The sequence below is a fragment of the Scomber japonicus genome, chromosome 21 (genome assembly GCF_027409825.1).
Source record: "Scomber japonicus isolate fScoJap1 chromosome 21, fScoJap1.pri, whole genome shotgun sequence".
Taxonomy (NCBI): Eukaryota; Metazoa; Chordata; class Actinopteri; order Scombriformes; family Scombridae; genus Scomber; species Scomber japonicus.
This window is the reverse complement of record NC_070598.1, coordinates 3,218,467-3,245,923: the sequence shown is the minus strand read 5'-3', so window position 1 is coordinate 3,245,923 and position 27,457 is coordinate 3,218,467. Positions and strand designations below refer to the sequence as shown.

Here is a 27,457-nt window from a genome sequence, read left to right as displayed (position 1 = left end):
AGAGAGAGAGAGGAAGAGAGAGAGGAGGAGGAGAGAAAGAGAGAGAGAGAAAGAGAGAGAGAGAGAGAGAGAGAGAGAGAGAGAGGAAGTGAAACTAAACTAAGCAGCAGATTCGGATGATTAGGCAAAGAAAACGTCTCTTTTTCATCAAATTAATAAAGTTTAAAGTTTAAATTATCACCAAATTCAGCATTAGAACAACTTCATTTAAACTTATTACCACAAGTTTGACACATAATTTCAGTCAGCAGGCCTCATTTAAATTATATTAAAGCTCATTTTTAAGTTAAAGCCTGATGTGTGACGTGTTAAAACTGAGCTGAGGAGAATAAGAGAGTTGACAGGAGAGTTTTATGACATTATATTTTACACTATTTGAGTTTCAAATTCACTAAACACAAAGCGGTTTAACATCTCTTCTCTCTAACTTCCACCTGACTGTGAAGTTTCTTGGAGCTTTTCTTAAATAAAATAAAATAAAATAAAATAAAGAGGAATCGTCGACGTTTTGCTTCACAAAATTGACAGAAACAGGAAAAGCTGAAGGTTTGACTCCAGGAATGATTCAAAATGACTAGACACATTCATTTTGATATTACAAACCAAACGTACAAGTCCTCTAAGGGTGTGTGTGTGTGTGTGTGTGTGTGTGTGTGTGTGTGTGTGTGTGTGTGTGTGTGAGAGAGAGAGTGTTTTACTGGAGGAAGAGAAGAACATCGAGTCTCATGCAAGAGTGATTTCGTGGCAGTTTTCTTGCACCTTGTACCAAGAATTCACCCTTAAACCTTTAATTATGAATGAATTTGGAGTTTTAAAGTGATGCTAAATGAACTAACACGAGTTTAAAGACAGTAAGTTAATATTCTGAGTGAATAAGCAGCGATTATAAGCGAGGGAGGAAGAGGAGGGAACACTTTTTAAATTGTAAATGGCAGTGAGGACGTTAAACATCACCAAATGACACAATTATAAAATTATACATGTGTTGTGTTTTAGCACAAATAAAGGAAGGAAGGAGGGAAGGAAAGAAGGAAGGAGGGAAGGAAAGAGAGGAAGGAAGGCAGGAAAGAAATAAGGAAGGTAGGAGGGAGGGAGGGAGAAAGGAAAAGAGGACAGAAGGAAAGAAGGACAGAGGAAGGGAGGAAGGTAGGGGGGAGGAAAGAAAGAGAGAAGGAGGAAGGAAGGAAAGGAAAGGAAGGAAGGAGGGAAGGAAAGAAGGAGGGAAGGAGGAAGGAAGGACAGAAGGAGGAAGGGAGGAAGGAAAGAAAGGAAGGAGGGAAGGAAAGAAGGAGGGAGGGAGGAAGGAAGGACAGAAGGAAGGAAGAAAGGGGGATGAAGGAAGGAAGGAAAGAGAGAGGAAGGAAAGAAAGAGAGAAGGAGGAAGGGAGGAAGGAAGGACAGAAGGAGGAAGGGAGGAAGGAAAGAAAGGAAGGAGGGAAGGAAAGAAGGAGGGAGGGAGGAAGGAAGGAAGGACAGAAGGAAGGAAGAAAGGGGGATGAAGGAAGGAAGGAAGGAAAGAGAGACAAAGGAAAGAAAGAGAGAAGCAGGGAGGGAGGAAGGACAGACGGAAGGAAGAAAGGAAGGGAGGAAGGGAGGAAGGAAGGAAGAAAGGGAGGAAGGAAGGAAGGGAAGGAGGAAGGAAGGAAGGAAGGAAGGAAGGAAGGAAGGAAGGGAAGAACTTTACTCTGTTCAGCATGTAAATATCTCTGATGGTCACATGACTCCTCTCATACTTTAGTCATGTGACTCTTTGTTTTTAGAAAGTTAGGATGAGTTTATGCAGTTAGTGTTCAGGTGGTTTGAGATTTAGGAGAAGTGATGAAAGTGTTCTTGCATGAAACCCGATGTGTGATTGGTTGGAGGAGTGTGTGTGTGTGTGTGTGTGTGTGTGTGTGTGTGTGTGTGTGTGTGTGTGTGTGAGTGTGTGTGTGTGTGTGTGTGTGTGTCGTCTCAGCTGCTCGTGTCGTCGTTGTTGTTGTTCTCTGTTCGCTCTTTCTTCTCAGACTACAAAATAAAAGACACAAAACTCAGATTAGTGAATGCAATAATAAAACAGAGCAACAAAATAAAAGCTCTTTTCCACCGAGCTGGTGCTTGTTTGGAGCCAGAGCCTGACTAAGCACCGGTTCTTTGCTTTTCCACCGCCAAAGCTCCAGCCCCGAGCCTCAGAACGGAGCCAGAGCAAGCACCAACTCTTTGCTGGTCTAAAGCAAGAACTGATTACGTCAGCGGACTGGGGGCGGGGCTAACATTTATTAGCCGGCTAGCAGGGTTAACGTTTATTTGCCGACTAGCGGGGTTAGCGTTTATTAGCCAGTTAGTGGGGCTAATGTTTATTAGTCAGTTAGCGGGGTTAGCATTTATTAGCCAGTTAGTGGGGCTAATGTTTATTAGTCGGCTAGCGGGGTTAACGTTCATTAGCTGGCTAGCGGGGTTAACGTTTATTTGCCGGCTAGTGGGGTTAACGTTAAAGATTTGAAAGGGTTAAAGATTTGAAAGGGTTAAAGATTTGAAAGGGTTAAAGATTTGAAAGGGTTAAAGATTTGAAAGGGTTAAAGATTTGTTGATTAAAAGTACTATTTCTATCATTTTTTTGCCAGAGCTGTCTTCTTCTTCTTCTTCTTTGTTTCCGGCTAGATGCCTTGCGCCATGTTGCTGCCTCTCACTGGTGAATCATGGAAGTGTTTCAAAGGCGTGCGCTGGCTACGTTATACAGTGACGTAATCACGTGGCTCCTTGCCGGTGGAAAAGCAACGGGTTCGTCCACTACACAGTTCCAGCACGACTCGGCTCGACACAGTTCCAGGAACGACTTTTTCCATTACAAAGAAGTACCTACTCAACGTGGGCGGGGTCGTCATAGCAACGGCTCTACGAAACTGCTGTGACTTCGTTTTATACGCGACACAAACACATAAACAATGGAGGACATGGAGGCGATGGTGTACTTGCTGCTGTATGTGGCTTTCTGTCACACACACCTCCTTCCTTCCTTCCTTTCCTTCCTTCCTTCCTTCCTTTCCTTCCTTCCTTTCTGCTGCTGTATGTGGCTTTCTGTCACACACACCTCCTTCCTTCCTTCCTTCCTTTCCTTCCTTCCTTTCCTTCCTTCCTGCTGCTGTATGTGGCTTTCTGTCACACACAAAGCAACTAAACTTAGCCTTCCTTCCTTCCCTCTGTCCTTTCTTCCTTCCTTCCCTCTGTCCTTTCTTCCTTCCTTCCTTCACTCTGTCCTTTCTTCCTTCCTTCCTTCCCTCTGTCCTTCCTTCCCTCCCTCCTTCCCTCTGTCCTTCCTTCCGTCCCTCTGTCCTTCCTTCCTTCCTGCTGCTGTATGTGGCTTTCTGTCACACACACTTCCTTCCTTCCTTCCTTCCTTCTGTCCTTTCTTCCTTCCTTCCTTCCTGCTGCTGTATGTGTCTTTCTGTCACACACAAGCAACAGCATTGAGCCGTATGGCTGTAACGTTGTTGCCAGTATTTAAAAATGGCGGGTTTTATTCTTGTGTGGGACGGCTCATGACTCTTCCAGCGACAACTCTTCTGACCAATCAGTGGCCGGCAGTCTGATGACATCACATTTAGTATCGGCTCGGCTCGCTTGGAACCTCAGCAGAGCAGGTACTAAAAAAGTAGCAGGTACCAGCTACTATCTGAGTCGAGTTGAGTTGTGCTGGAACTGTGTAGTGGAAAAGCTCCATAAGAGGTGCTTGGATTAGCACCAACTAAGCACTGGCTCTAGCACCAGCTCTGAACCAGCACTGGCTCCAGCTCGGTGGAAAAGCGGTTTATTTGTTGATTTGTTGACGTCTCACCTTCTTTTTGGCAAACGGTGGATCTTTCCAAAGAGACTCTGCAGCCGCTCGGCCCTGCTGAGTCCAGACGTACGCTGAGTCCCGACTCACCTGCAGGAAGAAGACAGAAGACACTTTGATTATAAAAAATAAAAGACACTGAGGAATGACTGTAGATTTGTTGCACGCTCATAACTCTGATGCATTTTTCTTTTTAGAGATGTATAAAGAAACACATTGAACCTTTTTCAGGACGCTACAAATACAGATTATGTTCTTTATTATAATGATGAATGTTTATTCCTCAACGTGGAACTGTGTTATCCTTTCAAAATAAAACGTATAAGCACTTTGGCTCGTTGCTCTTCTTCTGATTTGAAATAAAATCTAAAAGTCGAGTTTATAAAGTACATTTCTTTGTATTCATTTGATTCCTAATGAAGATACTCTGGTAATAATGACTTTACATTGTTAATATGGAGTTAAAAATGTGTTTTTTTATTGCTGAATTTCATTTCAATAGTTAATCTCATGTTTAAAATTATAATATTTTTAAATCCATATTAACAATATAAATAAATTCTCATCAGTGTTTCTTGACTGAGCCTTAAAATGAGATTCTTTACGGCTACTACAGCTGTTTAAAAGGCTTTATATCAGACATAAGAACTGCTTTATGAGGTTAATATGGAGTTAAGAACTGTGTGAAATGCTAAATAATAGACTTTTAAACATGCGTGTGATGAACTGTTGAAATTCAGCCATTAATTATGATTTTTTAAAATTTATTTAATCATCTGTCAGCTCTAGTTTTAATGTTGAATTCAACAAGTTAACTTTTTTGACACAAACTATAACTACTTCCTCTGTCTTAAACTCATGACTGATCTGGTCTCTTTTTACAGAAGTCGCTGCTGACCGGCAAACAGCTTTTTATCTTGTCCGTTCATGTGTTTTCATATCTGAGCGCCGCCCTGCTCCGTTTCTCTGTCGCCTCTCTGGGTGGAAACACTTTTACACTTTCACACAACACAATTAAATAATAAAAAAAAAAAAAATGAGCCAGACATGAGTTTGGAAATGAGCTGCAGAAAGTCACAGCCAACAGCTCTTACAGGAAAAGCTCAACCCTTTCCTAAAGGGAAGCGAGTCTCAGATCAAACACACACAGACGGTGATAAAAGTGAGAGCAGCCTGGAAACTTTGACTGTACGTGAAGCTCAGCAGGTTTATTCAGACATGATTGTGTGACTTTCCACTAACACACTCTCCCAGAAAAAAGTCAAAACCCCTCCAGAATAATTGATGTTATACCTATAAATAAATAAATGAGCGACATGTTTTCCAGCTTTCCTGTTTTTTCAGAGGTGTTTCCTGTGTTTCTGATGTGGAGCGTTAAATAAAAGAAATAAGAGAGGTGAGAACAGATTTAGAGGTTTCACCTGTTTCTTTCATCTCCGTCCTGTTCAAAAAAAAAAAAAGTTTCTGCTGATGTCAGAAAATTAAGCCGGGTGTTTCAGAGTCGAAGCGTCTTTTATTTTTACACTGAAACCTCAGAAAATAGTCAAAAATGATCCGTATTAACCTAAAAAACTTTATAATGACATAAGTTCCTTTGTTATGCAGAAACACAGTTTTCTTTTCTTGCAGTTTTCTGATTATTAAGGTTACTTTTTAATATTCTGGCAGAGCTGTTGGACATTTTCAGCTTCTACTCCGAGGTTTATGACACAGACGACTGACAGGAAATGAATAAACAACTATTTTAATGATCAGTTAATCATTTTGAGACATTATATTAAAGACAATAAACTGAATATATTTGGATTGTGGACATTTGAGGAGTTCAAACTCGAGCTGCAGCTAAAATAAATGTATGAAATGTGACTAAATTAATGTAACCCTCCTGTTGTGGAGGAAAGGAAAGAAGGGAGGGAGGAAAGGAAGAAGGAAGAAGGAAGGAAGGAAGGGATGGAGGAAGGAAGGAAGGTAGGAAAGGAGGAAAGGGAAGAAGGAAGGGAGGGAGGTAGGAAAGGAGGAATGGAAAGAAGGAAGGGAGGGAGGGAGGGATGGAAGAAAGGACATAAGGTAGGAAAGGAGGAAAGGAAAGAAGGAAGGGAGGGATGGAGGGAGGAAAGAAGGAAGGAAGGAAAGGAGGAAAGGAAAGAAGGAAGGGAGGAAGGAAATAAGGAAGGAAGCATGGAAGAAAGGAAGGAAAGGAGGAAAGGAAAGAAGGAAGGGAGGGAGGAAGGAAGAAGGAAGGAAGGAAGGTAGGATGTAGGAAGGAAAGGAGGAAGGAGGGAGGGAGAGAGAAAGGAAAAGAGGAAGGGAGGAAAGAAGGACAGAGGAAAGAAGGAAGGGAGGAAGGTAGGATGGAGGGAGGAAAGAAGGAAGGGAGGAAAGAAAGAGAGAAGGAGGGAAGAAAAGAAGGAACAGTCAAAACAGACGGGGTCAATTTGACCCGGGAGGACGACAGGAGGGTTAACGTTATAATTACTTTTATTTTACCCTAATATAGTTTTATATTGCTCTAATAAATGAATAAGTGAAACAAACCTTTAATAAAGAGGCAGCCTGCTGAGGATAAAACATGGAGGCGCTCAGAGCCATGAGTCCCGCTGGAAACAGCAGCCGCTTCACTCTGGAGCCTGAAAAACAACACACAGGTCAAAGGTCAAAGGTCAAAGCTGCTGGTGTGAACTGATGTGACCTCATTAAGTCTTCATGGGTTTAATCTTTAATCTGTGGATCATAAAGACGGAGACAGACAGCAGCTGTATTCTGTGTTTACTGCCTGATACAAAAACAGCTGATCAAGTCGTCTTTTAACCCTCCTGTCATCCTCCCTCCTTCCGTGCTTCCTTTCTCCTTTCCTACCTCCTTACTCCTTTCCTTCCCTCTCTCCTTACTCCTTTCCTTCCTTCCTTCCTCTTTTCCTTCCACCCTCCTTTTCTTTTCTCCATTCTCTCCTTACTTCGTTCTCTTTTCCTACCTCCATACCTTCTTACTCCTTTCCTTCCTTCCTACCTCCATACCTCCTTACTCCTTTCCTTCCTTCCTTCCTTCATCCTTACTAATTTCCTTCCTTCCTTCCATCCTCCCTTCCTCCGTCCTCACTCATTTCCTTCCGTCCTTCCTTCCTCCTTACTCATTTCCTTCCTTCCTTCCCTCCTGCCTCCCTCCCTCCCTCCCTGCCTCCCTCCTTACTCCTTTCTTTCCTTAAATAAAATATAATTTTTGTGGACCCCAGGAAGAGTGTAATGGATAATGTGGATCCTAATAAACTAAACTAAGTATACATACAGATTAGAACAGCTGTCTGATGCAGGTAAATAAGGATCAGCACAATAAATCCAATACAGCACAGCAGGAAACGGGTTGTTGCCTCTTTTAAATCTCCAATTAAAATGACTAATTATGACCAAGACAAGCTTTATAATGTCTCATTTTTTGGTGCATATAGAAAAATAAACTGTATATTTATATGTAATCATCTGTAAATGTTAGTCATCTAATCTGTGCTGCTTTTGTCACATAGATTTCTGCTCTCGCCAATAAAACTTTAAATCAATCTCTTTTTATTAGGGCTGTCAGCGTTAACGCGTTAATCGCGATTAGATTAATGCAATCCATAACGCATTAATTTTTTTTAATCGCATTTTAATGTTGCAAGCCTTTTTGTCCCTTCTACTCCCCCGTAGACGGCTCCTCTAGCTGTAGCGCTATGCTTTGAAGTGGCCTCCTGCAGTAAACCTACCGCGCTGATGGAAAGTAAGAGAGCTACTGGACTTTTGAACGGCTTGTTTAACTTTAAAACACTTCCAGACGCTTCAGTTGACAAGTCAAAAGTAAAATGCAACCTGTGTCAAACGGAGTTTAACTACCACCGGAGTACGTGGAGTTTGAGTTAGCACCTCCACGCTAAACACCCAGGTGCAGCCAAGCCAGCCTCAGCTCCACCAAAGGACCATTTTGGAGTGTGGGAGTCGCAGCAGAGCCGTGATTGATTCCCAGTTAAGACACTCTGGTAAGAAATGCTTTACATTATGGGCTTAAAACTGCCTTCAAATGGAAAATAACAGGATTTTAAACATGCAATTCAAAACGCGATTAATCGTGATTAACTATGGAAATTCTGCGATTAATCTCAATTAAAAAAATTAATCGTTTGACAGCCTTAGTTTTTATACAACAGAAGTCACTTTCCACACACAGCAGATCTAGACTGAACTCTTTAAATGATTAACATGCCGTCTCCTGTTTATGTGAGATAAATACAGAGGTAACAAAAAGGACAGAACGTCTTCCTCTTGGTTCGTCCTGTTCCATCAAACACCAACAATCATAAAGAAGGTGAAATATGGTCCAATAAAAGGTTCAAAGTTCAAACTGTTCTCCTGCTTCAGACTCAACAAACACACCTACAATCAAAAGTGATATTTATGTCTGTTAGATAATTATTTTATCATCTTATCGTACAATAACATAACTATTATTAATCATTAAGTCAATATATCGACTATCTTATGAAACATGGACATGACCGCAATCATCAGTGACTTGGGTTCAATATTTGTGCACAGTGACACTCTGATGAAGAGTTTTTGGGACTCCAGCGACACACAGATGCACATTATATTAAATATGTAAAAGTTACTGTGTAACTCAGACTAACCCGAGTCCAGTCAAAGTTAATATACTGGTCCAGTTTAGTAGTAGAAGGAAAGGAGGGAGGAAGGAAGGAAGGAAGGGAGGAAGGAGGAAGGAAGAAAGGAGGAAGGAAGGACGGAAGGAATGAAGGGAGGAGGACGGAAGGAAGGCAAGCAGGGAGGAAGGAAGGAGGGAAGGAAAGGTGGGAGGAAGGAAGGAAGGAAGAAAGGAAGGAAAGCAGGGAAGAAGGAAGGTGGGATGGAGGGAACCAAAGAAGGAGGGATGTAGGAAGGAAGTGACGGAAGAGGGAGGAAGGAAAGAAAGAGAGAATGAGGGAAGGAATGAAGGAAGGAGGAAGAAAGGACGGAAGGAATGAATGAGGGAAGGAAGGAATGAAGGAAGGAAGGAAACCAAAGAACCTAAGAAGGAGGGATGGAGGAAGGAAAGGAAGTAACATAACAACAGGAAGTGGAAAAAAGGAAATCAAAGAAATGAAACTTATCAGTAGAAGAGAAACTTAAAGGCTGAGATTCATTTGGTAGGAAACACATCACAGCTTTTTATTTAAGGTTTAAAGTTTTCATCGTCTCTTTAAAGAAGAAACTGTTGGATTAAAGAGGAAAGATATTTTACTGCCATCACCTTACTGCCTTCCTTCCTTCCTTCCTTCCTTCCGTCCTTCCTTTTTATAAATAACTAGGACAAAAACAAACGGATGAGTTGTCCTTTAAATGTTCGGAGTCATTTTATCTCCTCGCTGCTTATCAGCCCGTCTGCAACCTTTGACCTGTTTGTGACACACACACACACACACACACACAAACACACACACACACACACACACTCTGACCTGCTTTCCTCTCAGACACATGAGTGTGTGTGTGTGTGTGTGTGTGCGTGTGTGTGTGGTGTGTGTGTGTGTGTGTATGTGTGTGTGTGTGTCTCTGAGGAAAAGCAGGTCAAAGTGTGTGTGTGTGTGTGTATATATGTATGTATGTGTGTGTGTTTGTGTGTGTGTGTGTGTGTGTATGTGTGTCTCTGAGGAAAAGCAGGTCAAAGTGTGTGTGTACGTGTGTGTATGTGTATGTGTCTGTGTGTGTGTATGAGTGTGTGTATGTGTGTGTATGTGTGTCTGAAGAAAAGCAGGTCAGAGTGTGTGTGTGTGTGTGTGTATGTGTATGTGTCTGTGTGTGTGTATGAGTGTGTGTATGTGTGTGTGTGTGTGTGTGTGTGTGTGTGTGTGTGTGTGTATGTGTCTGAGGAAAAGCAGGTCAGAGTGTGTGTGTGAGTATATACGTATGTATGTATGTATGTATGTGTGTGTATGTGTGTGTTTGTATGTATGAGTGTGTATATGTATGTGTGTGTGTGCGTATATGTGTGTATGTGTGTGTGTGTGTATGTATGTATGTATGTGTGTGTGTGTATGTGTGTGTGTGTGAGGTTACCTTGGGCGAAATAGAGTCCCAGGAATCCAGAGAAACTGACAGCAGCCACGCTGGGGTAGAGATCAGGAGGAGGGTCGCTGAGGAACTGGTACACATCTGAACGACACACACACACACACACACACACACACACACACACACACACACACACACACACACACACACACACACACACACACACACACACATATTTGTGTTATTTTACATGTCAGACGCTGCTCAGCTGTTCAGTGAGACGGGACGTTTAAATATCAACTACTCTGATTGTTTTAGTGTGACAAATATTTGCAGGTTGAAGCTTCCTTCCTTCCTTCCGGTCTTCTCTTCTCTTCCTTCAATCTGCCTTCCTTCCTTCCTCCCTTCCTCCCTTCCTTCTTTCCTTCCGGTCTTCTCTTTCCTTCCTCCCTTCCTCCCTTCCTTCCGGTCTTCTCTTCCCTTCCTCCCTTCCGGTCTTCTCTTCTCTTCCTTCCATCTGTCTTCTCTTCCCTCCCTTCCTCCCTCCCTTCCTTCCTTCCTTCCTCCCTTCCTCCCTTCCGGTCTTCTCTTCCTTCCATCTGTCTTCTCTTCTCTTCCCTTCCTCCCTTCCTTCCTTCCTTCCGGTCTTCTCTTCCCTTCCTCCCTTCCTTCCTTCCTTCCTTCCGGTCTTCTCTTCCCTTCCTTCCTTCCTTCCTTCCGGTCTTCTCTTCTCTTCCTTCAATCTGCCTTCCTTCCTTCCTTCCTTCCAGTCTTCTCTTCTCTTTCTTCCATCTGTGTCTTCTCTTCCCTTCCTTCCTTCCTTCCTTCCTTCCTTCCTTCCTTCCCTCCTTCTTTTTAATGATCCGGCCCACATGAGATCATATTGGTCTGTATGTGGCCCTTGAATGAAAATGACTTTGACTCTTCTGGTTTAGGACTTCTCTCACCTGTGACTGTTGTGACGGACGTGTTGATGGTCGGCTCCACGGTCCTGTACGCTCGCTGCATCACACACACACACACACACACAGAAGGAAGTCACATTAATGTCATCACAGTCTGCATCCAGCTTCAAAACATACAATAAAACTACTTTTACCACATGTTTTCTATCTCTTATGTCTTTATATTGCATTTAAACCCATAAAGCACAAAGATTAATGAACAACTTCTATGTTCATTTGTTTTCTGAATCTAAGTTATTAACCCTTAAACAGGCACCAGGAGATACAGACCAATTGACCCCCTCTGTTTTGACTGTTCCTTCTTTCCTCCCTTCCTTCCTTCCTTTCTTCTATGCTACCTTCCTTCCTTCCTTCCTCCCTCCCTTCCTTCCTCTCTCCTTCCTCTCATTCCTTCTCTTCATTCCCTTCCTTCCTCCCTCCTTTCCTACCTTCCTCCCTCCTTCCTTTCCTTCCTTCTTCCTTCCTTCCCTTCCTTCCTCCCTCCTTTCCTTCCTTCTTCCTTCCTTCCCTTCCTTCCTCCCTCCTTTCCTTCCTTCTTCCCTCCTTTCCTTCCCTTCCTCCCTCCTTTCCTTCCTACCTTCCTCCCTCCTTCCCTTCCTTCCTCCCTCCTTGCCTTCCTTCTTCCCTCCTTTCCTTCCTTCCTTCCCTTCCTTCCTTTCCTTCCTTCCTTCCTTCCTTCAGGTGCAAATGACATAACTAATAAGGATTTTTTACATCTAATTTTCCACTCCTGCCTGTTTAAGGGTTAAAGCTGTTTATAGCTGATGCACTGTTAAAACCATTCAGAGTCACATTTACATCCTTTTATAAGAAGCTGCAGAGTTGCAAGAGATAAACAGCATCATCTCAACTTGTGAGTGAAGAGGAAAAGAAAGTCACAGATGGTTCAGTTGGTTTGGAAACATTTCTGTGCAGCTGTTTTCCTTTTACACTCACCACCTGCACACACACACACACATGTCTCACTCATCCACTCACTACATTCACCACTGATGCCACTACTCTCCACACCTCATGCTTTTTGTATATATGTTCTTTTGGCACTTGAACTCTGACTTGTCTCCTCTCCTTGTCACATATGTTGAGCCAGTTCGTGACAGTCATCATAAAAAAAGTTATCAAACAACCGCATGTGTAACGGTTAAATAACTTACATTCATAAACAGCAACAGAGAGAAAAGAGGAGAAGGGTTTAAAAAAAGAAAACTAACCTCAACTTTCTCCATAGCAGCCTGACCTGTTTCCTGCAAAAAAAACACAAAACACATGACATTAAGTTCAAGTTCATTTTTTCATCAGTATTTTATCTGTCGCCTCCTTTTTAAACACCAAATGGACACGACTGATAATAAAAGAATAAAATATTATGTTTAAAAGACACAGTTAAGCTCTGTAGAAGTAAAATTACTTTGAATAATCTCATTTTTTCTCTACACGTGAATATGAAAAAAAAAACTAATCACACTGAGTCAGCAATAATTAATATAGTGGGTATTTTTTTGTGTTAGTTTGTTTTTGTTGTCTATCCACTTTTTCTTTTATTTTTTTTAATTTATTTAAAAATATATATATTTATTTATTTACTTCTTTTTTTATTATTTTTTAAATTTATTTTATTTTATTATTATTTTATTTTTTAATTTATTTTATTTTATTATTATTTTATTTTTTTATTTATTTTATTTTATTATTATTATATTTTTATTTTATTTTATTTTATTTTATTTTTTTTCTTCTAATTTATTCTTGGTTATTGGTATGTTTTTTTCTTGGTGTCTAGATGTGTGAAGAAAAAGTTTATACCTTGCCTTGTTTCTGTGTATTAATCTTAAAATCAATAAAAAAAAAAAGTGGGGAAAAAACCCCAAAAAAACAATAATAGTGGAAAACAAATTGGCGTGCACTGTTAACAAGTGTCTCATCTGGTGGAAAACTCTTACAAGCCAGTTTATAAAAGTAATATTTTTGTTGGATGTGATTTCATCTGCTGTGGAAAGCGTGCCAAAAATAAAAAACCCACCACAGAGAAACGACAGCTGTGTGTCTTTTGTTCTGGAAATTAAAAAAAAGGAAGTTCACATGATAAAAAACCTCTGAGCTCATGTGAGTTTATTTTCGGGACTTCTGACGTCAGGTATGAAAACTGCAGGAAGCTGAGTGAGTGTGAGAGGGGAACATTTATGAACTAGTAACATTTGGTTGAAGCACTTTTAGATATGTTTTAGATACTAGAGAGAGAGGGAGAGAGAGACAGAGACAGAGAGAGAGAGAGAGAGAGAGAGAGAGAGAGGGGGAGAGAGGGAGAGAGAGAGAAAGAGAGAGACAGAGAGACAGAGAGAGAGAGAGAGAAAGAGAGAGAGAGACAGAGAGGGAGAGAGAGAGGGAGGGAGAGAGGGAGGGAGAGAGAGAGGTAGAGAGAGAGAGAGAGGGAGGGAGAGAGAGAGACAGAGAGAGAGAGAGAGAGAGAGAGAGAGAGAGAGAGGGAGAGAGAGAGAGGGAGAGAGAGAGAGAGAGAGAAAAAGAGAGAGAGAGAGAGGGAGAGAGAGAGAAATATGACTGAAAACGTGTTGAGTGTTGACCATCAGTCGTTTTCTAAAAGGAGAAAAAATATTTCTTTAATCTGTATGACAGTAAAGTGAGTATTGATTTAATATCCGGTGTGTGTGTGTGTGTGTGTGTGTGTGTGTGTGTGTGTGTGTGTGTGTGTGTGTGTGTGTGTGTGTGGTGTGTGTTTGAGAGTCCTCAGGCTCTGTGGACAAAACAAGAGTCCAGTCCAGAAAACAGGTTCAACAAACTCTGAGTCTAACCCTGAACTCTGACATGGGAAAGTTTTCAAGCATCAGAACAGCTGATCAGACTCAGTTCAATCAACTCTGAGTTAAACACATGTGAGATGAATGAAAACAGACGTCATGACTGGAGCCCAACACTATGATTCACCACAGCAACATGGTAAATCACAGTGATGGGAAATAGTTATGTTTATGTATACATCGGTTGAGATTAAGGTCAGATTTGGGCAGAAATACACAGACAGGAAGTTTAATTCTCAGCTTTCTGCCCAAAATATCTCTCCAGTTAAAAGGTCTTTTTTCGGTGTGAGGAAGTGTGAGATGTAAACACACCTGACACTGGTTTGTGTACGGCTCGGCCCATTTCCTCAGTGACGCGATGCTCTGCTCCAGCTGGCCCGCCTCCGGCTCCACGTACTGCGGAGGCTCCACTTCAGGACTGCTGTATAGAGACGGCAGCTGAAACACACAGGAGGAGGAGGAAGTGTTAAAGTTAGTGAGTAAAAGAACAAGAACAGCAAAGTAAAAATACTACATTACAAGTAAAAAGGAAAAGTACTGCAGTATATATTATTATATGACATCATTAGATTATTAATAGTGAAGTATCAGTGTTAGCTAGTTAATACTACTTTATATACAGTTAGCTAGTTTATACTACTTTATATACAGTTAGCTAGTTTACACTACTTTATATACAGTTAGCTAGTTTATATACAGTTAGCTAGTTTACACTACTTTATATACAGTTAGCTAGTTTACACTACTTTATATACAGTTAGCTAGTTTACACTACTTTATATACAGTTAGCTAGTTTATACTACTTTATATACAGTTAGCTAGTTTACACTACTTTATATACAGTTAGCTAGTTTACACTACTTTATATACAGTTAGCTAGTTTATATACAGTTAGCTAGTTTACACTACTTTATATACAGTTAGCTAGTTTATACTACTTTATATACAGTTAGCTAGTTTATACTACTTTATATACAGTTAGCTAGTTTATACTACTTTATATACAGTTAGCTAGTTTACACTACTTTATATACAGTTAGCTAGTTTACACTACTTTATATACAGTTAGCTAGTTTATATTACTTTATATACAGTTAGCTAGTTTATACTACTTTATACAGTTAGCTAGTTTACACTACTTTATATACAGTTAGCTAGTTTATACTACTTTATATACAGTTAGCTAGTTTATACTACTTTATATATAGTTAGCTAGTTTACACTACTTTATATACAGTTAGCTAGTTTACACTACTTTATATACAGTTAGCTAGTTTATATTACTTTATATACAGTTAGCTAGTTTACACTACTTTATATACAGTTAGCTAGTTTATACTACTTTATACAGTTAGCTAGTTTACACTACTTTATATACAGTTAGCTAGTTTAGTCCAGTGGTTCCCAACCTAGGGGTCGGGCCCCTCCAAAGGGTCAGCAGATAAATGTGAGGGCTGCTGAGATGATTAATGGGAGAGGAAAGAAGAAAAAACAAAGTTCTGATTCACAAATGTGTTTTCAGTTTTTGGACTTTTTCTCTAATTTGTGATTTTTGCTGAAATATTGGATCATTTGAACATTTATTGAAATGAAAGCATGTGAGAAGTTTAGAGGGAAAAATCAGTATTTGGTGGAGCTGTTAACAACTCATAGACATCTGAAATGTGAGCTGACTACACACTGCTGACTGGTTTCATCTTTAACAATGTGTTGTATTTTAAATGCTTGTTATATTATCCATTGTGTGAAAAGTAACTAAAGCTATCAAATGAATATAGTGGAGTAGAAAGTAGAATCACATAGAAATACAGTAGTTGAGTGAATGTTTCCACCTCTGAACATAAACACAGAGGTGAATCAGGTCACAGTGAGGACTCAGAGGCTTCGTGCTGCTCCTATCAGTCAGTTATTGATTAACTTCACCTCATCGATACTCAGCAGGGAGCTCTTCTTCTTCTTCACCTCGCTGGCTGCCAACACGGAGCCACTCAGCAGGGCCGTCAGCCCGGGAGCCACGGAGCACAGTGACACCTGCAGGCAGACACACACACACACACACACACACACACACACACATATACAACACACATACATACATATACATACACACACACACACACACATACACATACAGACACACAACACACACACAAATACACACACACACATATACATATACATACACACACACGCACACACATACAGACACACAACACACACACACACACACACAGAGAGACACACACACATACACGTACATACACACACGCACACACATACACATACAGACACACAACACACACACACATACATACATATACACATACATATACATACACACACAGACACACAGAGACACACACACACACCGGTGAGGGAGGATAAAGCTACACGAGGCTGTACTTTCTATTTAAACATATTAAAACACATATTCAGCCAGTGTAGAGTCAGTGAGAAGCATTAATGAAGCTTTAACGTTAAATAATGACAGATATAAAAAACCTCCGACTGTTTAACTGACGCTAACTGTAGCTGTGTGCTCATTTATTAACGTCTCTCCGCTTTTATCATACTGTTAATAAACTGCACCTTTATACGCTGGATGACAGCAGCTGATTAAAAACTACGCTGTGTTTCAGCTGTAAAAAGGTAAAAATAGAAGAGAATATTTACCAGCTTCACGTATGACATCTTCACTCAGAGGACTTTCGCTTTTCTACGGCAAGCCGGAGACCGGACACGCATGCGCAGTGCGTATCAGGCCCCAACGGTTTTCGCTTTTTTAAAAATCACATTATTTTATTTTTTTTGCATGACAAGCAGCATACATCCTTATAATACAAATAACAGGCCTGAACTAATTGAGAAAGATTAAAAAATAAATTAAATATGGCCCTAAAGTTTTTAATTTCTGTAGTTTATATTTAAGCGTTTTCATAATTTTACACGAAACTATTGTTGATTATCGAAGCCCATTTAAGATCCTGTTAACCATTATAATGAGGAACTATCCCAAAATAATGTATATATAATACAATATAATTAAAAATTCCCATTACATTGGTTGAGTTGGGTTTCCATAGTTGATAAAAAGAAACTAGAGACTGGTGAAAATCACTTTAAACCTACTTTTCTCATTTTCTATTAAATGTTTCACAAAAATAAAACCACAGACTTCACATCTGCCTGTTATGTGAATATTTTTGAGGTCTAATGTTTAATAATTTAGTACTGATGAACCTTTTACTGCATAAAACTTCTTTAACAGTGTTTTCCAGTTCTCACCACAAGATGGCGTTACTCCCCTTACTGAGAGCTGCCTGTATCAAAGACTGTTATCAAAAATTCTTATTGATAAATGTTTACAATAAATTGTTCAGCATATTTGTCTTTCGGCTTACACCATTGTTTGTCACACACACAAAAAAAACCCCAATATAATACACATCTCTGAACATTTTCATACTCAAATCATCATAAACCATTTTAATACAGGTTACCAAAGGCATTCCTGAACAGTTTTGACATTTACAGAAATAAACCTTCTCAACGTTATCTATCTGCAGTGTTAGTGCTGCTAGTGTGGCTGCTGACTCTTGTTTTCATCTTGAAACATTCCTCTCACTATACTTGTTTGTCCTTGGCTCACTTTGGAGACAACTGGCTGATAAAATAAGTTCACAATAGATGCAGGAATGTTGTAGAGTGACAAGTTTAAAACGTTTGTTTGCTGGCAACTGACGAGAATAATTTCTTATCTTATTTGATCTTTGTTTACGATCATTATCCTTTATATGTGGTCATGTGTCATGTCAAGAAGCTTCAGTAGACGCTAAGTTGTTGGGTGTAATTTTAAGACACAATATTGATATGATTCTACTACCCATCAGTCTTACTCACAGATTGATTATATTGACCATTTCAAAACCCTTGATATCCTGTATGGATAATTGAGTATTTAAGCACTGTTATCTCACACCATGCTTTACCACTATAGTTAATCTACGTTATGTCAGCAGATAGAGGCTCTTCTGTGTGGTGTTTAAGTCCAATATGGCTGCATGATCAACAGTATCTGGAATTTGGTTGAACTTAAAAATGAAATTTCAGCAACAACTAGATAGTAGGCATTTTAAAACATTTATTCCAGGGCAATAATTAGTTACATAAGTTGCAGTTCAAATAATCAAGAAAAAGACAATAAAGAGCTGGACAGAAACTGTTCTTAGATCACAGAACAGTAAACTATCCACAAGTAAAGCAGTATCCAGCCTAATGAGACTGAAAGACATATTTTACAGTCAGGGAGAGAAGGCAGGACAGTTTATTGGCCTGGCAAATAAAATCACTGCAAAATGAAAGTTCAATCCCGGAAACTGAATTGGAGGAAGAGACAAGTGTAGTGAATCCACAAGAAATTAATAATTCTTTTAATATTACTCTCAATTTTATGCAGTTTCACAGAGTCTCTATAACTTCCTAGAACAGTTAAAGATTTAGAAGAAGATCACAGATTACATAGATTATCCAGGAGCATTTCATTAACTCAATGTATTTCAATATTAGGAAGTGATTTTGGATGTGCTCATCTTCTCATCATCTTTAGAGTAGTTTTGAGTATTGATCTGTTTGTATAGACTCAAGTTATTTACGACAATGACCTTCACAACCAGCTCTACAGAATCTACATACACCATATACAATACATATACTAATAAAATAGTTTTTACTTGTGCTATTCTACTCATATTGATATATTTTCTCCAATTTATGATCATTTTCATATTAAAGATGTACTACTGGAGAGGACAACCCTGAAACAGTAACAAGTTCACAATAGTAGATTATAATATTTTGATATTTAAATAATCTTCAGTAAACACATCCAGCCTACAGAAGCTGTCCTGTTTTCACTGATTATTGATTAGGTGTTGTGGTCATTGATTGTTGTATGTGTATTTTATGGTTCGTTAAGTATTTCAAAGAAAGTGATTATACGTTCCATTGATCCAGTAATAGATGGAAGCTTCTCATCGTCCAAGTCTTCTGCTTCCACATTATGTTTTGTTGCAGCGGCCTGAACTTCTTGATACATGGCATCTGTGTAGTGTGTTCCCCCGTTTACAGCAACCATGTCATCGATCTTCTTGATCAGCCCCACCACTTGGTTTCTGTCACTGTTGCTGTTTTCAAAGACGTGGAACCTGTTTCCACAGCTCTGGATGACTCGTCGGAGGTCTGGGCTGCCCTTATATACATACTCTTGTATGGTCATGCCATCAAGATCACCACCACGGGTAAACAGCACGATCATGTACTGGTTTGCTTTTGGACCAAACAGCTCTGTCAGAGCTTCCACTGAGTTTTTCTCTTCAGGGTGAATCGACCAACTTGGATGACCAGCAGGAACACATGAGGACCAGGAGATGAGACTTTGACACATTTAACAATTTCTTTTTTAAGGAATTCTGCAGATTTCGCAGTGTCCAGGATCCCTGGTGTGTCTACCACACTAACCACTGTGTTACCCCAGCGTGTCACAGCTTTTTCACAGGTCTCAGTCACTGACGCAGAGGAAGGACGGGATTCAAAGCGCTTCTCTCCTAGGATTGTGTTTCCAGAAGCACTCTTGCCCACACCAGTTTTTCCAATTATCACAATTCTCAGATCAGGACCTGAAAAAAAAATCTGAACTTCTGTTTAGGTTCTCTGAGTTTATCTTTGGCTTGATTTATAAATAATTTTGTGAATCTAACCTCACTGTAATAGATTTAATTCTTATTATTATTACTATTATTAATAATAATAATAATAATTGGTAAAATTAGATATTTAGTGAAAATAAGTTAAAATAACATTAATTAAAAGCCAAACGTTTTTAGCTGTCATTTAAAAATGTTCACATCTTTTACAGCTTTAGGTAAAGTATTCCACAATTTTGGAGCATAATTAAATAATGCAGCACTATCTATTTTCTTGTGTACATAATTTGATGTAAGAGTTCATGATGGATTGTAAAACAACAGAGTGTGCAATGTGCTGGTCCTAAACAATTTAGAGCTTTAAAAACAAGTAAAAGCTTAGAATCGAAAAGATACTGGGAACTAAAACCAGAGTAATATGCTCACTCTTCCTTGTTTTGTTTTTTTTAAAGTCGAGCAGCATCATTTTGAATAAGTTGTGATTTTCAAGTAACTGCTTAGGAAAGTAAAAAGAGTATGACAGAGTCTATCTATTAGAAATAAATGCATGACTAAGTATTTTTTAGCATCTTTATGGGATTGTCACCTGATTCTAATAATTAACTCATTGTCAAGCCTTTGACAATCTTCAGCTGCTTGATAATGGGCTAAAACAAACAGGGCGGTAGCTCTCTAGAAGCAAGGCAGACTTTGAACAGGTTATCTAACCCTTGTTGTAGCTGTCGTACATGACCTCTTAAGTTTGTGAAGAGAGTGTGTCTTCCAAGGTGATGGCTTAGAAGACCTTTTCATTTACTGAGCCATTTACATAAATAAGACTTAACAACTTAATTGGGAACCATGAGGGTTTTTTCTGTTTTTTGTAATAAGCAGGCATGCATGAAAATGTACACAGAAATGAGCAATAACTGTAACATCAAATAGCTGGACACACTGGTGGACTGCACATCGGGGTGGCCTGACAATCGTTCTGGTCTGACTTGAGCAATCAACTTCACCAGAAACTGCTATAGATTATTGTCACTTCTCATCGCTTTGCTCTCCTCTGCTCTCAGAGAGTCTGTTCAATCCATTCCATTTCACCCAGTGCCAGCCTACAGTAGCTGCACCGGAACAACAGACAACCCTGGCAACCCGCAATTCCGGCCGTTAATTGGCTGGTACAATGTACACAGAACATGTCAGAATGTAATTGTCGAACCCGTCAAAAAAATTTAAAAATATTAATTCAGACTAAATATTTTTTTTTATGGAAAAGCAATACTTTCATTCTGTACCCCTCAAAACGCCCTGTGGCTGTATTATTTAAAAAAAATATATAGCTTTTAATAAATATTCTACATATTCAACCTTTAAGTGTCCATAGTGAAATAAACTAGCTAGCGATAGGCTACCACTCACAGACTATAGGCTACCCACCTTTCTTGGTAAAAAACTGGGTTACAGATTGACATCCTTTCCTTTGTCTTTTCTCTCTTTCCTTTTTTGAAACCCAGATTTTGACTTACTAGGGACATTGTGATGTTTGTATTTCTGGCGCATCTTCTACTGACTGCAACTGAACTAAACACGTCACCGATCAGAACGCTTCGTCAGGTTTTTTTTTTTTTTCCCCCACGGGGCCTCTATGAGTTTGCGGGGCCCTACGCAACGTGCATAGTATGCGTATTGGGTGAACCGGTACTGGATTTAATGGTGCAGCATTTTGAATTTACTGGAGCTGTGGAGGTGATGAAGAATGTTTTAACGAAGATAAGTCGAAATGATCTGGTGACGAGGTTGCCAACCGTCATCTCAGGAGCAGAAGGTCAGTCACAGGAACATGACAACACATCCAGACAGCTGATCTGTGAGGAGAAAGTCTGTGTCTTTATATATTTCATAATTTCAGAAACAGTCCAGACAGAAAGAATTTGGATAGTTATACTTGTTTTGCTCTTCAGGTTCTGTGCTTCAACATATTCAACATTTAAGTCCCAGCTTTAATTTGAGCGGCTTTACAGTAACATAGAATATACATAGAATGGGAGATTGTGCCTAAATTGCAGAGGTTCAAATGGGACAGACACATATTGAGTCAGACTAAATGATCGTACAATGTAGACCTGTAGAAACCATGAATGAACTCTTATCAGGTGGGCAGTGACGTAATTCTGATAGGTACATAGTAACTGTTACTGGTTATTGGGGATTTGGGAGAAACTTGATTTACCCAGGTGGATTCCTCCTGTATAACTTCAATTTCTCTGTCATGTATGCACATAGCATGTATTTAACTAAAGACTGTACAGCAGAAGTGGACCAGCTGAATGAAAGGACAGAGTGATTCATCCTTGTATTTAAAGTCCAACTAAAACTGTAATTAACACAACAAGGTATCCTCTAGATGTCAATTTTATTCATGAAGTGAAATCTCATACTAATCAAGAAAGGGTAAAAATGTGACCAATGAAATATTTTAAAGAGTTATAGATCATTATTATTGTTGTTGTTGTTGTTGTTGTTGTTGACAATTAACAAATATAATATCATTGCACCACAGATGAATGGAGTCTACAAACAGCTTTTTTATACATGAAGCCAAAGATAAACTCTTTTAAAGAAACTAAACAGAAGTTGTGATTTGTTTTCAGGTCCTGATCTGAGAATTGTGATGATTGGAAAAACTGGTGTGGGCAAGAGTTCTACTGGAAACACCATCCTGGGAGAGAAGCTCTTCAGATCCCGCCCTGCCGCTCAGTCAGTGACTAAGACCTGCGAAAAACATGTGATGAGCTGGGGCAATAGAACAATTACTGTGGTAGACACACCAGGGATTATGGACACTGTGAAATCTGAAGAATTAATCAAAAAAGAAATTATGAGATGTATCACAGTCTCGAGTCCTGGTCCTCATGTGTTCCTGCTGGTCGTCCAAATTGGTCGATTCACCTTTGAAAGTATGCAGGCAGTGGAAGCCCTTCAAGAGCCGTTTGGTCCAAAAGTAAACCAGTACATGATCGTACTGTTTACCCGTGGCGGCGATCTCGAAGACTATACCATACAAAAGTTTGTACGTATGGCTCCCCCAATCCTCCGACAAATCATCCAGAGCTGTGGAAACAGGTTCCACGTTTTTGAAAACACCAATAGAAGAGACAGAAAGCAAGTGGAGGAGCTGATCAAGATGATCGACAACATGGTTGCTGGAAATGGGGGGGGCACACTACACAGATGAAATATATGAAGAAGCTCCAAAGACAACAACAGTGATCCGTGAACAGTTACCAGAGAGTAGGTGTGTGTGTCTGTGAGGAAGAGCTGCAACTAGAACTATACCTTTGGTTCTGTTGTAAAAGCATGAGGTAGTAGAGCAGAAAGTACACAAGTGGCAGAGCAGAAGAACATGATTAGTGAGTTAAATGTACACAGGACAGAGAGCGCTTCTGACTAAATATATCTTCATATTTACTACAGGAAGTAATGTGTTTTTGGTTACTGTGCTGTTAATGGTCTTATTGTAATTACATAATAAAGTTGATTTATAGTACTCATCAAGACGAAAGATTACAAAGTGCTTTACATGACAAAAAGGAAAAGAAACAAAGAAAGGAAAAATACACACATGCAAATTTATTCAGATGTTTATTCTGTTTATCTGTTTATTCAGATTCAGAAGCTTTATTTTAAATAAGACCGTGTTGGCATCCTGACCTCATGTTGGGAACCACTGATGGATTGTGAATGAATTGGAGCAGGAGGCGCTCTAAAGGCAAAGAACACACACTAATTCACAATTTAGAATATTTTACAGATAACCAGTCATCAGTGTCATATCAGTGTATAACAGAACACACACACAGTCCTTATTGTTTAAAAAAAGAAAAGCAGCATTATTAAATTGTTGTATTGTCTGTTTGTAGTTGGTAGTTTGGGAGGTCAAACTGAAAACAACCTTTTTACTAAATTCAGCCAAACTGAGGAGGGAAAAGCTTTAAGTTCACCAACTATCTGTCATTTGATCACAGTGTTTGAAGATTGAACTCGTCCTGAGCACCTAACAAGCAATTCAGATATAAAACTCATGTCTTTACATTTGAAATATCAGCTAAAACTTATAACTTGTGTTTGTTAGAAATGTAGATAACAGGATGTAGAAATGTGTGCGATGATCAGTTTATATTTACATCACATGAGGCTGAGCTGGCAGGAAAATACTGAACATTTTTCATTTTGTAACTGGTTAACATTTATACTTGTTTTTTATTAAATGTAGTACTATTCAATATGTACGCCAATGAAAATGAACAAGTGAATTATTGTGCATTATTTCAAAAAAGGAAAATAGAGCTAAATATTTTCTATGTTTCATCTTTCTCTCTTTCACAGAGACGAAGTGTTTGGTTTTTATTAATATATTATTAAACATATTATTTTCCAGACAAGCCCAGGGTAACCACTAGGGCTGGGCTGATATGCTTTTGTGCCGATTTGATTTTCTAACGATTTTTGGGTTCGATTCGATTTAAATTGCGATTCTGATTAAACAAGTATTGCAATTCGATTTTACCAAGTATTGCGATTTTATATTTAAATTATTGGGATTTTCTTTCCTTAAACAAGAACAGGTTGAACCAAACACTTGATAATACATCATAAGTTATATTTACAAAAAACACACAATACACATATCTCATCAGTTTGTGAGATTTATTTTTAAAAGTGAACCTGCCCTCACAAAAAACATTCTCATTCGCCAACATCTTACAATAAACTAAACTGCTACATTTAGCTGGTCTTTAGAAAATAAAAAAACATTTTAAAAAAGTAAATAAATAAAAATCGCCAGGAAAAAAATCGCAATTAAGTAACCAGTTATTTAAGGTCAGCCCAAAGCAAAATGTTACCTGGCTGCTGATGTCTTTTCTTGTAAGTGGACAATTTTGAGTAAATGTATACCATATGTCTTTATTAATGCATATTTGGTATTGCAGTAATCCTAAAGTATAATATTGTGGTACTTGGATTATGTTGCTGACTACATTTTTTAACAGGTAACTAGTAACTGCATTGGAATACATTTTTAAACTAACCCTGTTTTTTTTTTTTATAAAAGAAGAGAAACATTGAACTACCAACACTTTTTAACAGCGCCCTCTACAGACCAACATCCAATGAAAGTGACAACCAACCCCGTTCTCCCATCACAATGTTTAAAGTTTAAAGTCCAGATGATTGTTAAAACCAATTTATCACTTTACCACACTGCAGTTAAAAAATTACCACGCTATCAAACTGGATCGTTGAAACTCGTAAAACAGGATTAAGCAGCGTTTTCTGGAATCAGGTAAGGCATAAGTGTGAAAGAAAAAGAGTTAAATACAATAGATAAAGTAAAACAATTTACCTGTAGAAAGATCTGAACCATCTTCTCAGCACAGTTGACAATGAATGTTATAACTTATAAGATGTTTGTTTTTGCCTTCACAGCTGACACATCCAAACCAGCAATTCCACACAGATCGTCTCCTGTACTTTACTCCACTGGATCTGAGGACCATGTATCTGAGTAAGTTTGGCCATGATAACTTTCTCTACAACATGTTTGTTAGTAATTTCATTGCTTTTTCTCACTAAGACAGCACTGTTACAGTGAAGGAAACTAATTTGGATTAAAAGAGAAAAATGATCCACACGGATATTCAATTGTACCTACAAGTGACACAAGCCCCCCTGGGGTCAGAAGGTAGATAAAACCAATCAGTGTGTAAACCTGTATGGACTTACAAAATGTGCTAAATCCTGGGCAGATTTCTAATGAGGAAAAAGTATAAACAATTTTCTGTCCATAACTGCTATTTTCTTAAACTATAGAAGTGCTATCTGTTGTAAAAAATAATGTTTAAACCCATTCTTTAACAATAACTTGTTTTTGTGTGGTAATACCTTCCTAAAAAGGTAATACACATTATAATGTTTATTGTGGTGACAGAATTTAAATAATGTTTAAAGCCAAAGAGAACTTCCTGTTACACTTTTATAGACGCGTTTATCTTGAATCTTGAGTTCTGAGTTCACAGTCAGAGTTAATGGTTTACTTTTATTGTTAGTATTACTGTTACCATTAGATCAATGTTAGTGCTATTAGCAATAATGATACTGTTGCGATTACCGCCAGCATTATTCATACTGCTACTGTTAATATTACCTCACAACTAAGGCTAGACAACAGTACCACACTGTACACTGTAGTTCTGCAGTGAAGAGATGTCAGTAAGAGTTTTAGACTTGAGCATTAGCTGCTTCTAACTCTACTGTAAATGATGGATTAACAGTAAATAACAAACCATGGTGCTCTGCAGTAGTACACAGGTTAAGATGCATGACTGCATAACCACAAGTCAGCAGCAGATGTTTGTCGTCCCTCCACTGTTATAATAAATATATATTTTTAAAAAGGTCAGACCATGATAGACACTGCTAACTCTTATTTCTCTGGAACTATCATCTTTTATCAGCTTTGTGGAAACAGCAGTCAGTACACACACAGGGATGAGTAGCAGACTTTTAGACTGTTCATATCGAAGTAGGTCAACACTGAATAATTATTTCTTTTTTTCAGACATTGTCATTATCCTGCTGCTGCACTGATGGATGGAAGATAAGACGGGAATACATAGAGTGAGTCCAGCTCTGTTTATGAAAAAATTCATATGACATAATCAGACAGTAATTTAAACTTGTCTGTCTGTGTGAGCAGGAAATAATAACACACACACAGAAACACACATTTCTGGAAATGTTGTAGAATGAGGTGCCATGATGACAAAGAGATGCTTTATGTGTTGTAACACTCAAATTTCCATGACTGGTGTAGTTTGACCAGAGTGGATTGACAACATGAACCAGACAACTGTCATCACATGTTGATTTAAATACTATTAGGTCAATTCAATATTCATAGTGTGTACATTTTTGTTGTTGTTGTTGTTTTTGTTATTTGGTATTTAAACAATTGTTTGTGAAAATACCATAAAATTGCAATATCTTTTGAAATGATGAACATTTACAGAACAACAGAAAAATGTACATTTTAACACGTACATTTCCATGACAACAGAGAAAACCTGATCTGATAGAAAGCTCCTGAATAGACTTGTGGTGAGACGTTTTACTGAAGATCTTCTTGATTCTTGAGACAACTTCAGCTAAACAGCTGGGCTGTAGATTAAATCAGTTAGAGCCAGTTGAAACAGAATGAGTTTCTACTGGCGGGCAGACTGAAACATGAAACTTCTCTCTTATCACTGTTCTGATTTTAACAGGGAGCCAAAATGTCAGAGATGGACCTCCTCAACATTCTGAATGACTTAAAAGACAATGAATTTGAGGAATTACGCTGGTGCTTAAAGTATGAAACGGTGGGTCACATCCCCCCCATCAAAGAGAGCCAGCTGTCGAAAGTAAAGAGGCATGACGTGGTGGATCTGTTGGTGCGGAATTATGGATTTGCCGGAGCTGTGGAAATCATCAAGACTATTTTAAAGAAGATAAGACGAAATGATCTGGTGACGAGGTTGTCAACGATCATCTCAGGAGGAAAAGGTCAGTCACAGGAAGAGAGAAACATGACATCACATCCAGACAGCTGATCTGTGAGGAGAAACAGTCTGTGTCTTTATATATCTCATCATTTTAGAAACAGTCCAAACAGAAAGAATTTGGATAGTTACAGTTGGACAAGTGTTTGGTCTTCAGGCTCTTTGCTGCAACACATTCAATTTAAAATAATATACTACATTTAAGTTCCAGCTTTAATTTGAGTAGATCAACATAGAATATATAGAATGGGAGATCCTAAAAAGCAGGGGGTTCAGATGTTACAGGCACACATGAAGTCAGACTAAATGATCTAACACAAGATAAAAGAATAGATACAAATTAAACTAACACAAGGTATCTGTCTAGATGTCTAAATAAGTTAATTTCCACCACTTAACATTTTACTGTTTGTTGAACTCAGACACATTCATGTTGTGAGTCAAGTCAATTTTATTTATGTTGTGCCAACTCACAACAGAAGTTGTTTCATGACATTTATCATATAGAACAAATCTAGATTGTATTCTTTATTTACCTGAGATCCAACATTTC

General features: G+C 38.7%; 2 protein-coding genes and 1 pseudogene across 2 annotated transcripts; 1 reads left to right on the top strand and 2 right to left on the bottom strand.

Moving 5' to 3' along the window:
* Positions 1 to 1,884: 1,884 nt before the first annotated feature.
* apoob (apolipoprotein O, b) lies at positions 1,885 to 16,352 on the bottom strand. The gene is made up of 9 exons (XM_053342152.1): positions 16,296 to 16,352; positions 15,546 to 15,653; positions 13,934 to 14,059; positions 12,020 to 12,052; positions 10,791 to 10,845; positions 9,889 to 9,984; positions 6,347 to 6,438; positions 3,812 to 3,901; positions 1,885 to 2,004 (listed from the first exon to the last, which is right to left on the bottom strand). The coding sequence occupies exons 1-9, from the start codon at positions 16,311 to 16,313 to the stop codon at positions 1,951 to 1,953; spliced, it is 672 nt and encodes a 223-aa protein (XP_053198127.1). The 5' UTR covers positions 16,314 to 16,352; the 3' UTR covers positions 1,885 to 1,950.
* A 2,230-nt stretch (positions 16,353 to 18,582) lies between these two features.
* LOC128382811 (GTPase IMAP family member 9-like) lies at positions 18,583 to 20,054 on the bottom strand (annotated as a pseudogene).
* Positions 20,055 to 21,016: 962 nt separating this feature from the next.
* On the top strand, positions 21,017 to 24,876 carry LOC128382810 (GTPase IMAP family member 7-like). Its single transcript, XM_053342814.1, is given in 4 exon segments — positions 21,017 to 21,131; positions 21,958 to 22,517; positions 22,519 to 22,597; positions 24,794 to 24,876. Coding segments are annotated over 4 exon segments (837 nt in total).
* The last annotated feature ends 2,581 nt before the right edge of the window (positions 24,877 to 27,457 follow it).

Coding starts and splice junctions, on each gene's coding strand:
- apoob (XM_053342152.1), bottom strand. Junction 12,053..13,933: donor CGTACACAAACCAGTGTCAG/GTGTGTTTACAT, acceptor TTTTTTTTGCAG/GAAACAGGTCAGGCTGCTAT. Junction 9,985..10,790: donor GTCCGTCACAACAGTCACAG/GTGAGAGAAGTC, acceptor TGTGTCGTTCAG/ATGTGTACCAGTTCCTCAGC.